This window comes from Epargyreus clarus, unplaced genomic scaffold (genome assembly GCF_041222505.1).
Source record: "Epargyreus clarus isolate Ecla_fem2 unplaced genomic scaffold, WU_Ecla_fem_2.2 ptg000035l, whole genome shotgun sequence".
In the NCBI taxonomy this organism is placed as follows: domain Eukaryota; kingdom Metazoa; phylum Arthropoda; class Insecta; order Lepidoptera; family Hesperiidae; genus Epargyreus; species Epargyreus clarus.
The window spans coordinates 10,400,918-10,426,369 of record NW_027332240.1 but is presented as its reverse complement, the minus strand read 5'-3'; the positions used below and the strand labels follow the sequence as shown (position 1 = coordinate 10,426,369).

Sequence of the window (25,452 nt, the reverse complement as noted above, 5' to 3'; positions counted from 1 at the left end):
GCACGACACAACAATGTGTAATCGTACAGTTTTTAGACAGAAATGAGTGTAGCGGTGGGTGGTGTTTCTTCCAACCACGAAAGGTTCTACCACCTTAAACATAACTACCATGTTACTTTAGTTATTTAGTAGACATAGTTTTCTAAATTATATCTAGTTAATACGAATCTATCGCAGTTTTTTTTATTGTTCTTTTAATTAACCTAACTTTAACAGAATATAATAGTTTCTGCTATTACCGAGTGAGGTTAAAACATGCCAGATAATCATTAAATGTTAAGAAATATGTTTGGTATTTAAGTTACATGTACTACTAACAAGCTGTTTAATACCTAACTATTATGTGAGCAATTTCCGGGTATATAAGAATTTTCTAGACGGAGCAATTTTATAAATAACACGATTGAAACCGATAACCTGCTTTCTCCAAGCATTTTACCTTTTACGATACATGTGTCTAATGTATGTTATATATTTAAGTAATTAAAATTTAATATTAGTAGGCAAATAGTTCTGTAGTCGGCGTTTCAAAACTATATTTTTTTAAATATATTGTTACGAAGTACAAAGCTGGATCACGATGTAAACTATGCTAAATATGTATAATTATGTGATCAGATGTAAATGCAGATGATTTCACTAAAATAGTTTTTAGATTTCTTGACGACAAACCACATTCGTCTTTTCAAGATGAGCTCCATAAAACAGTATCTGTGTAAAACTATAATAATCAGTAAATACCACGTTCACTTGTGGTTTTTGAAACATGAATAGTTTTTGAGCGGCATTTTCTCGTATTATTTATTTTTATAATTGTAAATCCACGAAGCCAACACTAGTTTATTGGTAAGAATAACAGTTACCAATGTGCATTAATTTAAATTAATTTAAATTGGATTCACTTTATTATCACTGCGGGATGGTAGTGCTCTGATAACTAATTAAACGTTTCACGTTTTTAGATCGTTAAATTAGCATTTGAGTGATGGACCAATAAAGACAAGAAATATAAATTTGGTTATTTTTAATACTGGGTTGAAATAATTTTATCATAACCAGAGTTTTATTGAAGCTATGATAAAACATTTTGCATACACATTGGTTGTTGATTTATTATCTTTCTTTCTTTCAAATGCCGTCAAGTCCATTACTCAACTATATTTTAAGTAGGTTTTGGTTTAATGCTAGACACAGGTATTTATCTGAATAATAGGAGATAAGAATATAGTTTGTAGCTCTGGTCATAATTGGTGGGCTTTATATAAGCCTTTAAGAATTTTTATTTTCTGTGTGATTTTTAATGCCAAATTTTCAATTATAAGAAGAGAAGAGAAGATTTTTTTGTAACTGTCAATCTTTATTTTCACTTATGAAATCTTATTGAATACATATATGAATATATTTTGTACAAGAAATGTGTAAAACTGGCGAATATGGTTGTTGTCGAAATTCTGAAATATTCGAATCCAAAAGAACAAATCACTTTGCCATGAAATTAGTATAATTCTCACGACAAAAATAGTACAAAATTAAATCACGACGTAAATTAGTTAACATTTGCCTCTTTTGGCCCCACAGTTCATGCTAGCCACATTTGGTTTCACAACAAAATAAACAATTCTCAGATATACCTACACCTACACGTATAATGCTAATACACCTGGTGCTAATATACATATAATAATAAGCATACCAGACAGACAGACTGCTAGCAAATTTGTATCCGTATTTACCTATTTAGTCTCCTGTTTGCTGATTTTATTAGTATAATATTAATAATTATATTTGTAATATATATTGTATATGTAGAATTTATTTTGGTCATGGTTTGGGCTAAGTGGCGCCATGGAGGCATTCCATCTGAAAACCATAGAGTATAAATGCTTAGTAGTGGTACAAATACATAGGCAATTGAACGCCATTATGGCGTCTGCTAAACTTGTCGCTGGTGCACGCTGGAATAAGTAGTGTCGAAGACGCACAAGCTTGCGACGGCTTTTTACACGTGAGGCGGGAACACCCTTATTACAGTTCTCCATAAGCTAAAGTATTTACCATCAGATGGCCTGTGCATATAGGTACATATATTTATTATTTCAATTACATAAAAACATTACAATCAGGTTATTTTTAACTCCATCTTTTCCTTTTATGGGTACTCGTTAATTGTTAACGCAGCTTATCGAACTTTGAGAGTGTTATTGCGTCCATATTGGCCAACGTGCTTGCCGAATTAATCCGTCCTGATTTCACAACGCCCCGCCATTCACCTTCAGTTTGATTTGGTTTGATCTCTGACCTGCGACTGATCGGAAAACGTTCGGTATGGGAACTCCGTGTATGAGTTTATCTTTATTGTTTAGAGTTGGATGGAATTGGGTTAGGTTCGCGTACAGGAAATTATATTGTGGACGGTATGCAAGTTTAAAAGCTATTTTTTTTGGTCACTGCCACTCATGGACTACTTTTGGATTGCGTATACCTATACAGAACGTACTCTACCTAATGGTGAAGATGGTCGCCCCATATGTAAATTAGCTGGAATCCACCTGTGGAAACGCAGAGCTGTTGCACGTTAAAAATGAGCCTCTTGATACCATTAAGTGGGCGGTAGGCTCGTTTGCTATTTAAATATTATTAAAAAGGACATTTTGATATTTTTCGTCAGTATTTCCGAAATTGGTATAGCATTATTCAATAAACGTTTTCAATTTAGTTTTTGTCGTAAAACGGTTGATCAGAAGCACTTAAAGGTGTATAAGGTAATTTACCTATTCCAATTTAAAATTAATTGTTCAAACACGTTTGGTATTTGAGTTTTATAGCGACTCCGAATGGTAGTGGTGGGACGCATAAATTATAATGAATAGTTTTTGTTCACGTGTATAAATCAATCGACATGGCACGTCGGCAGCCTGTTTCCTAACCTCATCTATAAATTATAATAGATATGTATGTTGTAGGCGGGATGTGTGGTGTAGGTGTGCAAGTCATGCTTTGGATGTGGTAGAAATCTTCGTGGTTCGATTGCCGTGGCACTGTCTTAGTTGCTTTTACACTTAATAGTAAATTAATATAGTTCGATGCTACTGTTTGTAGGTTAAAGGATGTATAAGACTGAGATAAATAATTGTATACGAGGCAGTCTAAGCTAGAATGTCTCGTTACAATTTCTAACTTGATGCTCAGAGGTAGAAACTAATCTATGGCAGGTAGTATTCTAATTTTATTTGTGATTGTATACGTCATGGAGTGGCAGTGAATATATGAAATGAAATATATTTATTTTGTATAGGCCTACGGTGGCAATTGTCAGTACAATATTCTTTCTTAAACTGCTACCGGATCGGAACGCGAGCTCAACTGAGAAGATCCGGTAAGAAACTCAGTGGATTTGTCTTATAAATATATTTCATATGTAAATACAGAAGTAATATAAAACAAAAACGATTACCTACGTTAATAATGAGTCACTAGACGGTCAGTCTGTACATTTACATATTCACTTCGCAAAAAAATATGCAGATGAAAAACGATAAATTGCAAAATGAATTAAATATTTGGGACATATAAATTTACATGCATCACGCGAATATACTGGCTAAATTGAAGTGTATTCTCTATATAGGAAGATAATGCTTAAATTCCAACTTTTCCTTCCCATTAGAGACACGGGTCTCCCTATTACTGAGGCAAGCCTAAAATATTCCACCACACTGCACCGATACCATCGGATTACTTGAGACTGGTCGATTACAGGTACATCACAAACTCGAGTATAAGACGGTGGTCGTACTGGTAAGGCCACACCGATACGAGAGCAACGATACAAGAAATTTCGTGGCTTAAATGATGCTGCTTTTGCACTATACTATTTACTAGCTCACCCGGCAAACTTTGTACCGCCTCAAAATCTATTTATCAAATGTATTTCATATAAAATATAGCCTATTATGTTACTCGTAGATAATGTAGCTTTCGAATGGTGAAAGAATTTTTAAAATCGGTCCAAACAAACAAAGTTTTCCTCTTTATAATATTAGTGTAGATACCTACACTGCTAGAAGTACGGGTACCCTGGGTTGAGAAACACTGGTTTATTGGAATTTGTTATCACGAATTTTCATAGCAGCCGTATTCGTTCGTCGTCGTCGCTGTGTCCATTTTTTTAAAAGTAATGATATAGAAATTAGTGCTATTTGACTGGACTGAAAATTAGCATATCAGCCTACAGCATCTCTTGAACTCCAGACATTTTTCCTATATATATTTAGGCAACCCTAACTGGTTATGTGGGCGTGTCGTCACGTGGTCGGGCGCCGGCCGCGCGCAGTGGGTAAGGTCGTGGTAAGGTTAGCACGTCGCGACGCATCACCACTCTACGCCTCGCTCTCTTCTCTATACTTACGTTTAGAGCGCATCCGGTGTCAATCGCTAAACGCTCTCTATACTCCGCTTTATGTTATGATTTGTTGTGTAGCCTCAGACTTAGAGCAATAATTTAAATTAATTATATATTAGGTGACTGTCCCGATGTAACCCCTTTCAGGGCAAAGGTTTTTAGAAAGGAAAAACTGATTTTCGAATTGGTTGCTTTTTCAAGAAATCCTAATTAATATTATGAATGCAATTGTAAGGTTCTTTGCTACACTATCACACCTAAACTTTATAAATGGTGGTCATAAAATTTTATAATACACGTTGTCACGGATTTAGAAAACAAAATAGGGTAACTTTTATCCCAAAAAAAGAATTGTTCGGTCCGGTTTTAGATGTGGCAACCCTATCTCCTAGCGCTATAGCTTGCCTATTATTGTCACACCAGCGTACTAATCTTGAGAGCTATGTCGGCAACTATTCATCTGTGTTCGTTCATTATAATTATATAAGTATAATAAGTAGAAGTAATCTATGAATAGGAGTAATGAGGTCAATTGAGTTCAACATGGCCGTAGTAAAAATTGTTTCTAATTAGGCTTATCTAATAACTCTGGTATTTTATTAGTATCGCTCGGCTAGCCTGAACGGTACTTTGAATAAAATTTTACTTAGTCATTTATTACAATAAGCATAAAATATTATTTGTAGTAATTGTAGTATTTGTTATTATATTTGTATTTTATCGTGAATTTCTAGACTACAATGAAATCAATGGAGTAATTTGCTCGATTCATAGTTAAAGGATATTGGCAGACTATTGGTATTTTTAAAACTTTACAGCAGGTTCACTGTGAGACTTGACATTATTTTAAAGGAATGTTTCTGTATACTATTATAATATGCGATATAATATTTTTTTAGTCATTTTCCAAATTACTTTGAACATATTTTGTAATATACATATACAGGGTGAATTTTTAAAACGGGCCTTCAGGGCTAAATCCGAAACTATAAGGATTAGCGAAAAATGATGTAAGGAGTTACGAGGCCGATTTTGATAAAAACTAAAACTGCATCATTAGTTTTTTAAAATATCTTTTTCCTTACATGGGAATCGAACGAGTTCATTTTGAAAAAAATTACACCCTCTATATTATTCCACCATCTGGTAGTGTCGCTAATAAGGATCAAATTATGGGAAGTAATGTTATGTGACAAATTAAAGGAAAAGGAAAATTTTGAAGAAAATAAATATTTTTCCATACATTGCCATACTAATCCTTAAGGATTATACATAACAAATGATTTATGTATAATTCTTTAGAAACATACGTAAGTCATACCATTGAAGAATTTGTTGGTTAATAAACTAATTTTTCGATGTTATAACAGTGACATACGGCTTAGTATGAGAAAGTAATAGTTTGGCAAGTAAATTACCGCCGTTTTTAGGATTTATTTTTTAATACAAATAGATAAGTGATTAAATAGTAAATTGTTATTATTTGTTGTTTATAACTACGTTTCAACAGTTATCACTCGGATTTGACTCGACATTCTCGCAAATTGTCAATTTTACATCTGTATTAAATAAAACTCCGCCCATAACAAGTAAAATCCATTATAATGGTCCTAAAAGTAACCTTAACTAAGTCGGACATAAAAATATAAATTCTTGAAGAACCAAACGTCCATTTCGAATGATTTGAAACATTGAGCCAAAAAAAATGTTAATACGCGAAATGTTTAAATTGATGAATGGCGGGAACTTAACTGCCAAATTAATATGAAAAAATATGTATTTTCTTAAAATTGAGGCTTTTCCTTTAGTTTGTCATTTATCATTACTTCCCAGATTTTGATCCTTATAAGCAACACTATCAGATAGTGGAACAATATAGCAGGTGTATTTTTTTTCAAAATGAACTCGTTCGATTCCCGGCTAGGGAAAAAGTTATTTTAAAAAAGTAATGATACAGTTTTAGTTTTTATCAAAATCGGCCTCGTAACTCCTTACATCATTTTTCGCTAATCCTTATAGTTTCGGATTTAGCCCTGAAGGCCCGTTTTAAAAATTCACCCTGTACATGTATGTACAAAGTGATTGTGATATTAAAGTACTTTAATTATACGAGTAATTATTATAATCATTTGGTAAAATAAATGTTTAAGGATGATAAGCAGATTTTACATAATAGATATCTTTGTTATTAGTACTTAATCTTATATTTTTATTTACTTTATTATTTTATTTGAAGTGTATGCTACGTTGGTGAACCTATCACAAATAAAACTATTTGAAAACCAGTTTTAAATTTTCAATCAACTACAAAGGCAATAAATTCAACTTAATAAATCTATGGTTAACACCCAAAATAATATAGCATGGTTTTAATTTTTTATTAATCGAACACATAAACCTCATAGCTAATACCGCTCAGTTAATTCTAGTGATCAGGAATGCTAAATGTCACGCGGCGGCTGACCCCTGACCGCGGACAAATGGACCGTCACGCCGCTCCGACCACCTTATCATTTATAGTTTGACCACGCGGGTGGCGGTCATGTGCACGGTTAACGACTTATGGTAAACTGTTCATGATTGAAATCTCTGGACGCTGGTTAGACGAGTTTTGTTAGGGAACAAAAGTAATAGGAACACCTATTTTTACCTTAATAACGATTGGTAAAATAACTCCATAACGAAATTATGTGCAAGATTTTACATAATGCTCTTGAGGCGCAGGAACTTTTCAATCAGCTTTGCCGAATATTTTTCCCAGACAATTATCAACGAAGCCGAAAGCACAAGTTATTTGTGGTTCCGCCTTCCCGCACTGTGTCGCGCGCTAAATCACCTGTTCCGCGCACACTTGCGGCATTGAACGCGCTCATGGATCATTATCCGAACTGTGATGTGCTTGCTGATGACTGGAAGCTGATCATGTCTGTATGCTTGGAGTTCTGTGAGTTGTCTGTATGTTAGATCTGTCTAGTTAGTGTAAGTGGCCTCGGCCGTTCTAATTAGATCAATAAAATAAATAAATAAACACACATAAAACATTCTTCCAATTTGCATTTGCTTCTTAACTAAAGATAAAACAAAAATATTATGGTTTTGGCTACATCTAGGACACACCCCCGTTCACACCATACCAGCTCTTAGCGAGCCACCGCGAATGACGTCACACGGTCACGTCGATCGTGCAACTTGCTCGTGTGAGTATGTCGTTAACAAAATAGTGAATACAAAACCATAATATTGGTGGCTCATTATAGCCGTCTTCATAATTTTCGCATTCAACGACCATCGTACGCGCTAATGAAGTGGCAAAATACCACAACTTCGCCGTTGTCACGAGTAGTGCAAGTTGATGAAATTATCGATATTATTATTAGAGGTCGAAAAATATCGACAAACGGTCCCTACCTACTTTATAAGCATCATATTGTTGATATTAATATCGTCGACGTATTTTAGAGTCTAATGATTTTTGATTATTTTTTAGATTTTGGCATGCCTATTTGGTGTCGTTGGTTTCCTCTAAATTGTGGGAGTGGCATAGACTATTTTAAGCAATCAGTTTTTTGATATTTTTATGATGAGTTACATTATTAGATCGCAATGATATTCCTATATAAAATACAGGAAATAACATTCATTTCACTACTTCAATATCGATCTAATTTTTTCGTAATAATAATATGGCGTCGAATGTTTAGGGTCGATATTAGTCTATCGATATATCTTCACATTACTGTTCAAGAGTAACTGTTTTGACCATGGGTTTAAGTTTGCACGCCACTCGAGCGGTCTGCGACAGGTCAGAATGGTTAGCGCGTCGAGAATGGCCGCTTCTCGGAATTTAATTTGGTAATGGCAAACAGTGCTTAATTTATCAGTGGGGTACTTCCGTTTTGTAAAGCTCAGTCCGCACTGTAGGGCGGTCGGGATGCGATCACGCTCCAGTTCTTTTTGGTCGTCAAAAATTAATCTATCCAATTTTTACCTTCCAAAGATCGATATTAGACAATGTATTAAATGTTGAATTGACCGTAATACCCATAGTACACCCATAAAAGTTACATAAATCGATTAATATATTTTATAGCAACCATGTAGGTTATCGCAATTTAAGCTAAATGTTTAAATGGATGTTTGTGATATTTGTGACTACTGGATGCTTCCAGTATTGCCAAGATATTCTGGAGTGTGTATAAAGCGTATTCTCGCAATTAAACTTAAGACATTTGAGGACATTTTTCTTGGCGTCGTTATATTTTTCTCTCGAGGTTTATTACTTTTTTTCGCCAGTGATGTACTTGAACTAGGCACTATTAAATCGAAGTTAAAATATTTCAGAGCGAGCCTGTAAATCGGAGCAGTTGCCAAACGGCTATCGGGATTTGTGTAACGATCGAGAGTTTTTATGGCTTCGTTATGGCCGTCAAACTCTTAGCAAACAATTGTCGAAAACACAATTAATTGGAAAACAAAAGGCTTTGTTCATAAAAGTAAATTTTTGGTAACCGTTTCGGATTTCTACATCCGTCTCTTCCAACCATTGTTTGAGAACAAAAACTGAACACAAAATACCAATAGCCGTGAGGGATTCGCACGGCCGGTCCAAAATAAATCAATAAACGATGAGATCGTTCCAGCGGACTTGCGTAGTTTTGGACGCGGAACCCGTTATTTGGGTCGGCGAATAAAATCGTTTTGATGTTTCTGTCGATGCAAAATTTAACTTTTTGTGTGGATGCCATGTCCAAGTATGAGATTTGTATGCAGCCTAATGTAGAGTGATCTGTAATAGCAAAAGTAGAATTCATGGTCTCATTTCTAGTATTCATTGTCTATGAAATAAAATAATGCTTTGTACAATGACTGTAGCCCACTGTAAGAGGAGATCCAATTTGTCGTGTCGTTAGTACACATAGGTACATACCAGAACAAAAAATTGAATTTACCCGTTAGATATTTGATCTGCCGGGTCGTCAGAGTTTCAGGTTGTAGGTAAACATGATTTAAAACATGGTATTATTGTGGCCATGGCCAAACATGGTGGTATTGTGTGGATTAGTGTGGCCTGCTGAGTTACATGTGATATAGCAACCGAGCATGCATTCTACCTGATGTTAAGTGGTCGTTCATGTACACCTGTAACCAATTCAATACAGTACAGGCTTTACTTGAAGCCGATCATAGCGTACAGCGTACCTCTTGAGGACTAAGATGGTCCACATCTTTTAACCGAGACGCAGAATATCAGTCACGCTAGGAATAGGTGTAACTCGTTCTATCCCCCCTATCAAAAAGTCTCTATCTCCAAATTTTTACATTTTTTAATACCCACCTACTCAGCGACACGCCAATGCATAATTTTCATCCGATTGTTGACTTTTTGTCACTCCGTTAACAAGGCCAGCCTGCCAAGTGCCGAGAGCCCGCGAGAGGCCCTCAGTGTTTTTTGTTCAAATAGTTAAGACGCGCAGAGCTGATCTTTATACTTTTTTGTTATGATAGATTTAGACTTGTCTAGCACCTTCTGCAAAAACTTATGCAATGTTACCATCAGTACTTTGCTGCCTGCTCCACATGGGGTCCTCAGAATAAGTAAGGTCAAGGCGTCTATAACACAGAACATTATGAAGTCTCAGCCATGTAGCCTGACAATACCCTATTTCTGTTTTATTGTTATATTGTTATAAAACAGAAATAAGCAATTGTTAACTAGTATTTTATTGTTGAAGACTGGCAATGCAGAGACATTTAGGCGTTAGAACTTAGTTGTCAGGGATAACAACGCATTTTTTACTGACTGCAAGTAACTAAGACTTCTTCTTAACCATTTGAAATTGATGACATTTGTGGAAAGGCAGCCGTGACTATTTCTGATCTAGGGGACTGCATGCTCGTTTCCTACTTTTTTTTGATAATATAGGAGTAGCAGACGAGCATGCAGTCCGCCTGATGGTAAGTGGCTACTGCCACCCATGGACATCTGTAATCAACCCCAGATAGGATTAAATATTCCTACCTGAGGTCGGTCATAGATGCGCCGCTACCCCTGAGGATTACGCTGTAACGCCTCGGAAAAGTATGTCTCCCTTACCACACTCTTCAAAACGGAACACAGCAGCGCCTAACACTGCTGTTATTAGGCAGAAATAGGTGTGGCGGTGGTGCCGCCTAAGTCGAACCACAAAGGGTTCTACCACCTTGAAAAATTTACTATTTATGTACAAAAATGTAGCCCTATGATGAATTCACACTTCTTGCCGTACGATGTAGGTTTCGCACTAGAACTTCGCTGCTCCATAATTTATGCCTTTGATTTATTTTACGGCTGTCGCTGTGATGGTATCGAGTTAACGAATGACTTATTTAGAATCCGAGTGACTGTTATCATAACACATCTCTTCATGTTGCCGCTTTCTGGCGACTCGCCAACTTCCTGCCATTATGTTAGCGTGTAGCTGGGGCAGCGTGGCGAACTGTGCTGCAAGCAAACATGATACAGTTAGGACTATATGGCGACTTCATCTTATATAGGTATTTTAAACTAAGAGATCGGTAAGGCTAATTTGAACGCTTAAAGAAGAAAATTGTTACATTTATATTGGTTTTCGCCGGGAATTGAACCCGGGATTATCAGCAGTTGGTGTGCCGTTCCATTAGCAACACTTACCGGGGAATTCTTTAACACACCGACATTAAACTTGATTATCTGATTATAGATTTATATTCGGTTTTTTTTTTTAATTTCTGATTTCTATCTTATCTAATTAAGATATTTCTTATTTGTATTATCTGTGTAATCTCCATTTTATATTGGTATACAAAATCAATACAAATGTAGTGTCCCACGGATAAAAAAAAATGTCAATTTGTATTCCATATATTGAAAGTTATTTTTAAAATAACAAAGTAAGAATTCTTTCTTTTTTTTTCAAAGTAAGAAAGTAAGAATGGACTCTAAAATAACCCAGAAAAAAATAATATTATTTCTAATAATATAATGATAGGAATATTTTTGTGGGTTCTAAAACTACAAGCACAAGAATACAAAGGCCTAAAAGGGACCGTTTAGGTTTAAATCAATTGTTTAGATATCTGACCACTTGGAAATGGAACCCTTAGTTCGGTCCGGCTCGTCAAAACACACTGAAACACTAAATGTATATTGAAATAGAGAACGGTTAATTGTTCAACCGTTTACATTACGATTTCCTTTACGAGTGTGTTACGTTAATGACCGTCTGTAACTCTGAGTAACTGTTTCGTTTTAAATACATGTTTAATTTAAAATAGCATTCGATTCTTAATTTATTATTAGCGTGACGTTCCAATACCGTCCTCTCAGAATAAGAAAGGTTTAGATCTTACTTACTTTGTTAAATACATCTCAGAATTGTAGAATTTTAATATGTTAAAATAAGTGATAATTGATTCAACATCTACATGAGTTAGAAAATCAGAGTGTCGCAAAGATTAGTCTCTGAAAGGTACGGAAAATAAATGTTGAAAATATCCCAATGTGTAAGTAACACATTTGCTCATATCATTTACATTTGCTCTTTAAACTCCTGAAATCGCAACATTTAAAAAAAATACTTTAATTAATATACCGCGTAAGTCCAAATTTAAAATGTAATCTGCTGCACTTAGCCAGACTGATGGGCTTTGGCCTTTAGCGCTAGGCACACTCCTGCATTATTATAGAAAACTTTGAAAATAAAAAGTAATAACAATAGATATTCCATTTCAATAAAAAGAAAACACCTCGCCGAAGCATAGACTCCTATATATTTTTCTTTCCTTTTCCATTCGCCTACGCTTCATAAAGTCACCAGAACAAGAGCAGAAACAAAGTGAAATAAAATAAAAGAAAATATAACGGATAGAAATCCCTCCGACGCTTTAAAACATCGTAAAATTCTCAAAGAGTTTACGAAGAAAACCAATTTCGCTGGGAACCGTTTCGCTGTGAAAATATCGCCTGCCGACTGGATGTGTAGGGGTTGGGACCGTGATAAGCGGTAGCGGGGGCAAAAGCGGACGCGATAACATAACTTTTTTATAATATTTTTTGCAATTCCGTGATGTTCTGTAAGAGGTGGGATTTTTTTAGAAATGTAGGTTGAAAAATAAGTAGCTCTGTTTTGCTGAGTTAAAAGTCATTATTGTTTGAGTATACGTGTTTGTGGAGAACGTTTAATCTAGGTATGCATTATTAAAAGCTCATATAAAGGGTACCTAGTTATCCTTAGTAACCTTATAACTGAAACTTTATTACAAAAACGAATGTTCTTGAAATCGGATAGTTAAGCCTAGTGATAAACCTTTCCACGCGTTTCTTTTCCGTCTAGTGCTAACGCTCAATTTTATCAAAACTGTATTCCTATGACAGAGCCCTCTTATTTCGTTAAATAGAAATTTTACATATTAGTGATAGAAACCGCGTGAACATTTATATAACATTTCACAGTAGGTACACTTGGTAGAAATCGCTATCGCGTCCGCCTCATCACTGTGACCACACGCCGGGGGAAACAACCCGAGAAACACGTACATATCTCCTATATATCTATTGATTATGTTAGCGGGACCGGCTGACCCCTGCGTTATCATTATTATTGCCCCGGAGATAATATTATATTTATTGGAAAATTTTTAGACCCCGGCTTCGACCTCTCGTGCGTATCGCTTATGCGTCACATGCGAGTATAGTATGTTTCGTTATGTGAATGTGTGCAGAGTAGTCTCATTCATACTGTCTTTGTAATTATTGTAAGTCTATATTCCTTTGTAATTAAATTATAACTGCCCTAAATTTAACAATGGTACAAAATAATATACACAAATAGGTTCAATAGATTATTTTCATTTTTACAAATATTAACCTTAGAAATTGATTTTCGCTGTCCAGAAATTGGTTGAAAAATTCGTACAATATATTTAATCGTCGTCTTTCCCTTAGTTATGGGCATCGTATTCTGGTGTAAGAAAAAATGTAAGGTTTTGTTCGCAAATAATCGTAGTATTCATACTGATACATCGATTTTTATGCAACTTTACACTTTGGAGTATAGTTAACAAAAACTGATACGCTACCACACTAATATGTGCATGTTAAAAAGATATATCAGTATTAAAATGATGCAAACATGGTTTGTTTATCTATAATTGTAGCTTTGTTGATATTTCCTTTAAATTTGTATGTAGTGGGTTTAATATATGATACAATAAATAGTATTTATGGTCCCCGACCAGGTGGACTGATGACCTGAAGAAGATAGCGGGAAACCGCTGGATTCAGAGGGCACAGGACCGGTTGGAGTGGCGCCAACTAGGAGGCCTTATTCCAGCAGTGGACATACAAAGGCTGATGGATGGAAGGTAAAATAAAATAAGCTTTATTTAATTTAACAGCCGATTAACATTTTCTTTGCGAATAGTTATTTTTATTTTTATTTGAAGTGCTCAAGTATGTTTTCCGTAACACTTTATAATATTATTCTATTATGTTATTATAGTTATTTTTAAAGTAGTTTTATCCTAATCAGTATATAAAACATCAATAGCTCTTTCAGCGCATGATTATGACTACAGGCCACAATAGCCTTCCCACATAGTTGGGAACATAGAGAACTAAGACTGGAAGATTTATCTCACCGTCATAGTACCTACCTAATTGTTAGTTTGTATTTTTCAAAATAAGTAGCCCAGTTTCATAAGTCGACAATATCACAGCTCTCATTCGGTTATAGTCACCTAACCATGTCGGAGGCCTTGGGACGGTATGAACACAGCAAAAGGCTTATCCACTGGCCCGTATCTCCACGATGTTGCGTTTGCGCTGGATTTGAGCAAAGCTTGTAGGATACAGGATATAACCCGTAACTAAAATATTGGTAATGATTGTAGTACCGTCGTAGTTACACATGATTATAGTAGAAATCTTCGTAGTTAGAATGTATTAACTTGGTAAAGCTGTAGATTTCAAGGCTGCAATTATAAATATTGGTTTGAGACATCGTAAGGAAGGAAGGACCTGAGAGTATTAACTTAGGTTGATACTTCGTGAGTCCATTTTACCGCATCCTTCGAACCAGAACACAATCCTACCATAGTTATTCTATCTCACGAAGTCCGTTCGAGTTCCATAGATGTCTTCCTAAATTAAACGCTAGCTAAGATTCGTGATAAGTGCTAGCTATCATACTTCGGCCCTGAAACAAAAACAAAATAAGTAATTTTTTAGACAATATCCCTATATACTAATATACATTAATTATTTATTATTATTATTATCATCCCGTCACGCCGTCACTGAGATAGAAGAACTATACAAGGCAGAATTGAGTCTGGCGGTGGTGCAACCGGAGTTCAAGCATGAAGGGTACGGCGTCTTTCTTTACTTCTACGGCATTCATAATGTAACATGAGTTAGTGAATAGCAAAGGAAAGGCCGGCGGCGTGCGTCAGCGGTGACGTCACGCGCCGCCACCGGGGTCCCGCTCCCGACCATTGTTTCAGACGGAAACGCAACCAAAGATCAAATATTTTGGGCACAACAATCATACGAGTGTACTGTGTACGCTATTGTTATTCAATGCTCGTGACATTTGAGCTCTGGACTGAGATTATATTTATATACGAGTACATACTTACCTAACTACATACAACCATTTGAATGTTATTGTGTTATTCCATTTATTTTAGTAGTTCATTAGTCAAGTCGGTCCTGAATGGGATTGGGGATTCATCTAAGGTCTCCAATGCTGCGTCCACGTGCTTACACAAGCTTCAGCAAGCCGTCACAAATTTAACTGTGTAGAGCCTTTCTTTCAGTTTTTGTAGGTTTGCATGCGCTTGTTATCCAAGTTTTGATCATGCTAAACGTTATGGAGGTTTGGAGTTTGTGGCAAGTGCCAAACGTGTGTGATAATAAAGTATCAGCTTTCATACTCACAATCAGGTGATTAGTCCACTGTCGAATCTCGAAAAGTTGTACACCTATCTAAGCCTGATCAAAATCTAGTCTTAATCAAAATGAAATAAAAATCGAAAATTACCTAAATCATAACTGCAATACTAATAAGTGTAGGTAGTCCGTAAGCAATTTTGTTTGGGTCAGGTTCAGTTACTTGAAAACAATAATCATTGTCTGGTTTACAATAGACATAGACACCTTAATTGCCGTGTGAAAGTGTACGATTGCTACACTTTATAGTCCCGGATCCGATTGTATGGTTTCTACGGTCATCTGTTTTTGAGGTTTAAAAAGTATGTCTTCTTTACCATATCCTTCAAATCAGATCACCGTAACGCTTAACACTGCTGTTATTAGACAGAAGTAAGTGTACCGATGGTGCCTCCTGAAGTCCCGAGTCCTGCCTTAAAGGATGCCTTTGAATGTAACGACACTGACAAAGCACATGAAATGACAAAGTAGTCATGTTATTTAATTAATATGATGATGATGATTGAACTAAAAGAGATATTCTAGTTATGCGCAGGCTACTTAGATTCATTCGATAAAATGATATTTGTATAACATAAAATACTAATGTTACTAACTTTAAACATTTAAATAATGGAGATACAGTTTTTAAAATTAATATTGTACTGATATTTGTTATTTTAATTTAATATAGTTTATTAAATAAAAAGTAGTCAAATCGGATATAGTTTTTGTACGATCGGATTATCCAATAAATGGTTGCAGCAACTCTGTCCGTTTCCAAAAAGCTTTTTCCCTGTTATCTCGTTCAAGGTGATGTACTGACAAAAAAGGAGATTAAAGCTGTTTGCACACTATAGGCGATTGGCAATAATTAACATAGCAACATAAGCATGAGCAATAAGCATGATTAACTTGAGGACTTGTAAATACCGTTAGCTGAAATTGGTTTTTGTGGAGAGTTTGATTCTTTCTAATTTATGGTTTATTGATTTCGTCTTACAGCTTCAGTTGAAATTGGTGAAAAATGCAAATTTATTACAGTTTATTTCAAGTAACTACTTATATTTTGAAATTAAGTCTTTAGTCTGTAAAAACTGAACTTGCTAATTGTACTTGTAAACTTCATACATCCCGGTAATTTAACAAATTGATATGTTAGCAATAGATTTACGACAGGAATTTATTAATTTCTTAATTATCTTATATTAAAAATCACTACACTTACTGTATTTTAAGATTGGAGGGATAAACAATTTGATTATTGACAGCACGTGTTTGCAACTAATCTGATAATAATTAATATAAATAGGAGTGTTAACAGGCCAATACCCACTTGCTTTGCCTGTAGTGTGTAGACTGCCTTAATCCGGATTACCGAAAATTGGATTAGATATAGCCTAGCGAAAATCAGCTTAACGTTACAATAGAATTACAAGAAACACACCAAAAACTTTAGGTGTTGATATTTTTATTTATAAAAGATATTTCACACTAAATTTGATAACAAATCAGCCGAAACGCTAAGGATAAAAGAAGTGAGGACATTTTTTGTCCACATTGTCATTATTCAATTAGAGCTACTTAAGAAAATAACCGTTACTTTTTAATGGCTGCTTACGTTTAAAATGAATAGCTCTAGAAAGCATTGGTCATACACTGTAACATCGGATCAGATAAATTGCTAACTTACATGTAATTGGACCAGTTATAACTCGATAAGAATAAAATGTCCTGCTTTTTAAATCAAATCATCCCTTTATACCTATTGGGAAAAATCCATTAAAGCCCCAGGAGTAACTGATAGATTTCAGATAAACAGACAGACAGACTCCTATTATTAAGAAACTGCTTACGAAAACAGTGACCACTTAATGGACAATTTGATACGCTTGGAAAATGGATTTTTTATTGTTTATGCATAGACACTTAGATTATACAATAACTATGTGCCTGCATTAAAGTCTTGCGCTTAACACTACCGAAATACACAAGTTCGTTTCCACAACTCGACGTATTGGGAACTTGTAACCAGAACGCTGTCAAAGTTTCCCTCCCGCTTCCGGATCGGCACATGATTTCCGAAGTTGGAAATGTTCCGGTGGACTTACTTGTCTGTAAATTATCGGTCAGCAAACTTCCTTGTCAACGAACCGCAGTTGAATGGCGTGGTTCAATGTGATTAGCACAGTCTTGATGCGGATTTGTCGAATGGAAGGGTAACTGAGCAGAAACACGCTTATGAGCAACTTATGCCAAGCTGATAAGCTGCTGTCATGGTGTTGATATAGTTTTACAGTTTACTGTTTAATGGTTGAGCCAACATGGATCGGCCAGGGTTTTACCAAGACCATTTCTAGTGTGAAGTAGTTCCGCGTTTCGGTGGTAGGGTACCGATCGCCTTACCTATGAGGCGACCATCTTAATCCTCAGTAGTGGCAAGGCATTTGCACTTTGGCAAAGGGAGATCTCCCGCCGGGCTAGGTGATCATGCCCGGGGAGCGGCCGTGCTTCGACAGTCTCAGTTCGGAACTTGTATATATGCCAGATATTTAGAAAACTTCGATAGCGTGATTCAGAATACTCGTGGCGCCATCTCTTGTCGAGTAGCGGGAGGTCGCCACATCACCCCCTGCTCAGACCGGAGGTCGATATCTGCAGTGTTCCGTACTTCGGTAATCTTCGCCTAGCTTACAAGCGCCCCGGAACGCCCTCTGTCTGCGGTGAGTCGAGATGTGAGGGAGAACCAAGGTCTGAGGTTGGAGCGAAGTGTGGAGGGCGAGTAATGGCTACTCAAGCCGTCCGTGAAGTACCGGAGGTCGAGATCCGTTGTAGTCTGTGAAGTCTTCGTCCAGGTCACAAGCGCCTCGGAGCGCCCTCTGTCTGCGGTGAGTCGAGATGTGAGGACGAACCAAGGCCTCGAGGTTGGAACGAAGAGAGACGGCGAGCTGGGCTACTCGAGCCGTCCGGGCAGTCGCGGAGAGCAGTTGGACCAGGCACAGGAAGTGTCTTCACGATGCACCTGACGAGCTGCTGAACGGATGTTGAAGAGGTTGCAAGTCCATCCAGGGATCGAGGATGCCACCATCGATGAGGGTCAGAAGGGACGTGTTCTTTGTCTGGGGTCACCACTTTGGCAAAGGGAGATCTCCCGCCGGGCTAGGTGATCATGCCCGGGGAGCGGCCGTGCTCCGACAGTCTCAGTTCGGAACTTGTATATATGCCAGATATTTAGAAAACTTCGACAGCGTGATTCAAAATACTCGTGGCGCCATCTCTTGTCGAGTAGCGGGAGGTCGCCACAGCACCATTGCGTTGACTGCAAGCTCGATTGCTTCTCCACTGTTATTGAAAGTGTCTACTAGGTATATTTAAAAGCAATGCATGCAGTCCTCGCCTGTGATTTGATCATATGTGAATAATGCCAAATAAAGGTAACTGACTGAGGAGACTACCTGAGTTTTAAAAGGTTGCTTGCCTGTAAGACCTAACAACGCGGAAATCAACGATGGCGTGTGGATATACCTATAACCTTTTTCGCTATGCATTTAACACACACCAAACAAAATAAGATAAAAACAAAACGAAAGTTTTGTAATTGTTCTCGCGATCAACTCCACGTTCCGTTAGGACTCCGATCTGGCGCTCGGCAATGTTTGGAATGTTTCTCCGACGTGAAGCTCTGGGGTCTAGTTCACTAAATTAAACCACCGCGTTATCCTTGCGGGATTCCGATCGTCGTTGTGGTAAGACGGAATCGAGGCTGGTGTGTGATTGTAACTGTTGGAAATGGTTGAAATAATTGTGGCGACATTGACCTTATTGCGTTAAACTTCATCAAGAACATTTTCTTATGTCCCGAGAAGACAATTTGGAAGGGATGTGGTAGAAAATTATTTATTGCAGAAAATATTGCGTTGAATTCCTTCCGAGAGTTCTTCAAAATGTTCTCAAGAATATGTCCACCAAACTACCCTCAATTGCTGTGGTACACTGTGTTTTGGTTCATCTGTAGTTTATCTGACGAGAGAAAATAATCGTAAACTTTAACATTGCGGATCTTTATAGCAAGGATTTCCACAAAGTAACATATAATATTCTTAAATATTTAAATATATTATCATCGCTCTTAAATATATTTTGGTATTTCTTCTTGCTTGATCTTATTTATTTATTAATTCATTCACGCGGACCACCGCACGTTTGGTATTTAATTTCTACAAATGAATTCAAACAATAGCATAGAATAAAATATCTACTTATGAAAATCTCACGCTTTTACCATTTAGAATTAGAGCATAAAAATATAGGTGCGCTCCAAAAACACCATTCATCAAATTGAAATACGAGTACGTAGGTAGCAAAGCCATAAAATAAATTTGGAAATTCCTCCTGCATTCGCAGATAAAGCTACAATTTATGCGTGTGTACGAAATTTTCATCCACCGGCCACATTCATCGTTGACATGTCCGTCCGTCCGCGGCGCACACACGCTGTATATAATGCGGGTATGTGTGTGTTTGTGTTAGGTATTTGTGACTACAACAGAACTGTGCGGACAATAACGTTGGGCCACGAAGTCTAGTGGCGGATATAGTTGTTATTGTGTTTTTATTACATAGGTCGCATTTTTATTTTTTTTATTTTACGTTTTTACGATGGAATAATTTTTGGTATTTGTGAACCTAATCAGTTTGTCTGAGCTGTTTTTAAAACTGATAATGTCAGGATATAATATACCGCTTTACCTTAACATTGCGGTAAATAATTAAATGAATGTACATAAAATACATCGTTTGTAAATTCACATGTCCACATTACTGGACATTTTAGAAAAATACCTTATACAATCCCACCTAATTTGTTCCTTTACTTGATAGGTAATTAGTAATGGAAATTTCAAAACGATAAAATCGCTAACTTCATAGCCCCGCAGTCACCTACAATATCCCTATTGATTTCCGCTCAGAGGCGTTTGAGTTGCATAATATCTACGTTTAGCTCTTTATACACTAACACAAACATAACATGTATGTATATGTAGTCGGTTACGAGCCGTGTTTACGTCGCCGCTAACTGGATTTTCCACGCGTAACCATGCAATTGACATCGTATTTGTTTTATATTATGTGCTGTATTAAAGCATGACTTACGAATTATGTGACATCGATGTGTTGGAAATTTTATTGTTTTGTTGTTTGTGTGTTGTTTTTGTAGTGTCTTGGTAGCTGTTTGTGGTTTTGTTGAGTATGGTAAAGGTTTGTAAATGGTAAAGTATTGTCATATTGAGGTTTTGTCCATCTCAACCATAACGTGAAAATTATTAAATAGCAAGTTTTAGTAGGAAAAATGTATTAGATGTAACAATTAAGGCAGTAGGCATATACGATAGATGTACATTTATTGATATAATCTATTAATACATTGAAAGTAGAACACTACCCCAAAGGCTCAGCGTTATGCGGCGCAGTACATATAGTGTAGACTGAGGATGGGCACAAGGGATCTTTTCTAAGATAATTGTTGTGGTTGGTACATATAAAAAGTTAAAAACATATTTATAAAATCCACCCCTAAAAGTATGAAATGTTACGAAAACTAAAAATACAATTTCGTCTCTAAAATCTCCACGGGCAAAGTCGCGAGCACAACTAAAGCCTTTTGTATAAATGGAAAAACGCTTTGAACAAAAACCTAACTCGCAGCGAGCGATCTGCTCTGTACAGTTTTTATTTAACAAACTAAACAATAAAACTCTGCATCAAATATAGACTGAATGAAATAGAGGAGAATATATTTGAAAACTCTACGCGTGAATAAATAAAATTGCTGTCTGCCAGTTATTTAAAAATGACGTCCATTTTCCAAACTCATATTTATGTTATTTTTACGATGCTACTCGTAAAATATAAAAATCTGTCTTTTTTGTTTTGCTCTTTATGATATTGAAGTAGCTAACGAGCACACTGTCCATCTGATGGTAAGGAGCTAATGACGCCCATGGACATCTGTAATCAACCCCAGATTAGATAAAATTTCTTCCTAAGGTTAATCACAGTTGCGTTGCTTCCCCTGAAATCCCCATTGGAACGATTTACCACACCCTTAAAACCTTAAAACGCTTAACGCTGTTATTAGGCAGAAGATGTAATTGTAGCGGTGGTGCCTCCAGAGTCCATCAACCAATATGACTGCTTATTTTAGATTATTACGCTAATTATACCACTTTACAGGGATAAGCATGCTATGTTCTTATTAGTTTGAACTTTAAACTCGTTTTCGACTTATATAACTACATAACACGTGAAATGACTCGATCAGTGCGCCTCTTAAAACGAATGCTTGCAACTGGAGCGAACGCATGAGCGCTCTCGTGTCGAACATTCTCAAATTACACACAATTCATTAACCATTTGTATTTCTTATCGGAACTTCCACGTCGTAATATAAAATTAACTTTAGCGAGCGGTGTCTAGAGTTTATTTTTAACCGATCTAGCCGCGCGGACAGTTATCGTGGCGCGATAGCTTCTGCGACCTACGACACCGGGGACAGATGTCGGAGTGTAGCGCACTCAATCTCGCGAGTGTCATCAGCACATCGAGGACACTCGTTTTATTTCGTACTAGTTAATGCTGGTGGGTTTTCGTGCAGTTTTCAAATAAATTTGTCGGTAATTTATTCTTTTTATATTTTAGCATCATTCTTCGTTTTTGGATGGCTAGTTGCTGATGCAAAGCTTTCGTAGAAACATAACATCGATTATTTTAATAGTCATTATTGTTAATGGCGCATTATTATGTGCGTTCGTATTATTTATTAGAGACAATAATTTAATATTTGTTCATATCATTTATTTTTGTGTAACATTGGTAATCATGTCACGAAATGCTCGGAGCATATTGAAATAAAAAATTAAATAACGACAATTGAACTAAAATCAGCTAATCTTGACTTTGCATTAGAAGCATTGAATTAAATAAGCAATAGATATTTTCCACAAAATTTACCGAACACTTAGTTTATTCACCTTTTAGTAGTAATTACTCTATCTACTTATTGATTAGGTACTCTATCTACGTAATGATAAGATTAACATATCAACTATATTACACGTATAACATACATAAAGGCAACAGCAGACAAAATTACTTTTTTTATAATCAATCTAAGCAAACGAGCAACGAGCAGTCAGAGACATTTGTAACCAGCTTTATATTGAGCAGGGTTTGTACCTGAAGCCGATCACAGATGCGTTGTTACTTCTGAGGACTAACATGGATAATATGTTATTCAGCCGGCATCCACACTTTGTCAAGGAAACGCAAAATGACAGCTTCATGCTAGAAATAGATGTGGCAGTACCTCCTCGGTCGAACCATATTGGTTTGACCACGCCGCCCATCGCAGCGACCCATATGTGAGCAGCTTCATGAATTCTAGTATACACATAATATGCTTAATATTTAATTAAATTGCGACATTACTGGCTAGAGTCGAGTGAACTGTACGCCAATTTGGGATTTCTACTACAAGAAAATCTGTTCTGGTTATCATGGATTAGAATAACGATAAGATGTCTCGCGTTTCGTAAGATAACGTTTATAATCTTTTTGTCTCTGAATATTTTGGGTATTTTTGGTACGAATTACCTATTTTGTTTTGAATTGTGATAATAGGACGACTACGAAATATTAAGGTAAAATTGGTGAAAATATTGATTTTGAATCTGTCGGTTACACTCAAAAGTTTATTATGAAAATAACTCGATCAACGAATGGTTTCCCGATTATACATTTCTATATTAAGATAGTATAATTGTTTGTTATCAGAAAATATCAATTATTGCCACTATTTCTCTTTTTGTTAATTAAACTAAGTCATAATTAGTGTAAATACCTACTGTAATTATCAGTTAATCGTAATGTAACTACATAAATCGTTTCTTGGATGATGCAATAAAATTCAAAGTAGAATCATATATATTTTTTTTAAATTGGAGGTATACGAATTGACTCCATTGAATCAATGCGTGAAATACATACGTTTATACTTTCTAAAAACAAATCTATAGGGACAGTGGATTTGTAATCGAAAGCCTCGCAGAAAATTAATAAAGAACGACGGCATATTGAAAACAAAATCAAAATGCTGTCGACTGGCTTTGCCCCTGGGCATTGTGAAGGTCCGTTATTATCGCGTTCCCCATGCTTCTCACACAGAAGGTCCGTGGGTGTAGAGAAAAAACGATAATTTCATATCGAATCGCCGTGGCCGAAGGGAGGAAGGGAGGCGTGCCGAATTCCACTCAATGGACACATTTCGAAAGCATGAAGGGTTGGCAGGTATTGTCGGTAACACTGGTTATAACCTACACTGATATAGACCGTTTATAGACAAGTTAGACGTAGACAATTTTGTTCGTCGAGATGAAAAAAGTTAACTACGAGCAATTAAAGTGGGGACGTTGCGGATTAGATCAGAGTCACTGACATTTTTGCGACTTAGAAAAAATGATAATTTGTTACAAATTGTCATCCGTAATAAAGGAAGGACCCAAGTAGCCTAGAACAGTTCCTTAGAAAAGTCTAAGGAAATCAAGCAAAGGAAGAACCAGGATGTTCTTCGAGAGAACACGGAGCTTCCCTATATGCATAATGCGGCCATCCAGGGGAAATCTCATAAAACCTGACCTTTCCCTCTTTAAAAGATTTCCACCCAAGACAAAAAAAGATATTGTATCTATACGAATGTCTTCGAGTAGCATGTCACATCACAACGCAGCCGACAGCCGGCACCGGTCCGTCACGCCGGAATCGATTCGCGCCGACAACGCCGCCGGCTGCGTCTCGCGAATGGCTGAACATGCCTTTGATGCTGTCACTATCGTTTTTTGGGACAGTGATTCGTTTTACTTCGCTTTCGGGACCGGTGGCTGTAGTAGGTACTAGGTACATCTTTTGTTTGTCCTTTTGCGCTGAAACGTAAAGGCTGTGAAGCTGTAGCGTTAAAATGTTTCGCGTTTCGAGGTTTCTTTATGAATGCTTTGCGTTGAAGCAACGAATTTATGAACTTAAATTTGGGAAAAATAAATTGCAGAGTTTGGGAATTTTTATAATCTACAGATTGTAAACTTATTACCTGCGTAAGTTTGTTAACTGTAAACGTTGAAATTCTTAAAAAAAAGATTTTTTTTTAGATGATTTTGGTAAATGCCAGTAGCGGTCTTCCAACTAAAACTATGTTGTACGTCTATTAACCCTTAAAGGTACTTAAAGGTATCAAGTCTGCTTTTTCTTTTATCTCTTTCTTAAATATGTTTTTTGTGTTTAATTGGATGCTATCTTTTTTATCATCCTTCCACTAACCACGGTTTTTTCCACCCTTCCACTAACCACATTAAGGTAGAACTCACCCTCAGGCGGGATTTTTGGATTACTAGCATTACGACGTGTATTATACAATTTTTCCTTTGTACTACAAAAAATATTTTTATGGAAGAACTTTTGGTCAAGCTTTCTCTGGTATCTCTATATCTACGTAGATGTAATCCTATGTATATTTATCGATAGGCGTTGTCGCAATCGGCGGTCCTCGACCGACCCTCAGCGTTAAACGCGCATTGACTGAAATAATATTCCACGGAGGTTTTACACGTTTCAGGAGCGAGAGGGTTTGCTGCCACAGAGTAGGTTCTGCTTCAGAGGGTGCGTGGAAATTAATTAATTAATTGGTTACGATGTTTGGAGATATCTTTGGTACCGGAGAGCGACGTGGTTGTATGAATTAAGTAAATGTATATAGTGAACTTTGGCAAGCAGATAATGTCGGAGACGCGGCCGTGTTCCGATAGTCTTTGGAGATAGATAGATAGTGTCCTTTAGCAGCGTGTGGCGCCAAGTTTTTGTTTTTTATCGACTTGAGAGATGTCGTCATGAAAATTACCTTAAAACATTTAGAACAAATTGTTTTTAAATGTAAAACGGAAACTGTTTTGCTTTTTGAAGTCGATTTACAATAAAAGTTGTAAACAACATTATCAATTTGAAGGTGCTGCTCTATAATTACGAACTTTAACTTGTAAAGCTGACCTTATGTCAT

At 36.4% G+C, this 25,452-nt stretch overlaps 1 protein-coding gene across 1 annotated transcript in view; it reads left to right on the top strand.

The window, feature by feature from the left end:
* px (MAP7 domain-containing protein plexus) overlaps nucleotides 1-25,452 on the top strand; it is a 147,465-nt gene that overhangs the window by 15,314 nt on the left and 106,699 nt on the right. Inside the window, exon 2 of the mRNA XM_073091811.1 lies at nucleotides 13,658-13,783. Within this exon, the coding sequence (XP_072947912.1) occupies nucleotides 13,773-13,783 (11 nt within the window). The 5' untranslated portion in view covers nucleotides 13,658-13,772. The remainder of the gene's footprint in view (nucleotides 1-13,657; nucleotides 13,784-25,452) is intronic.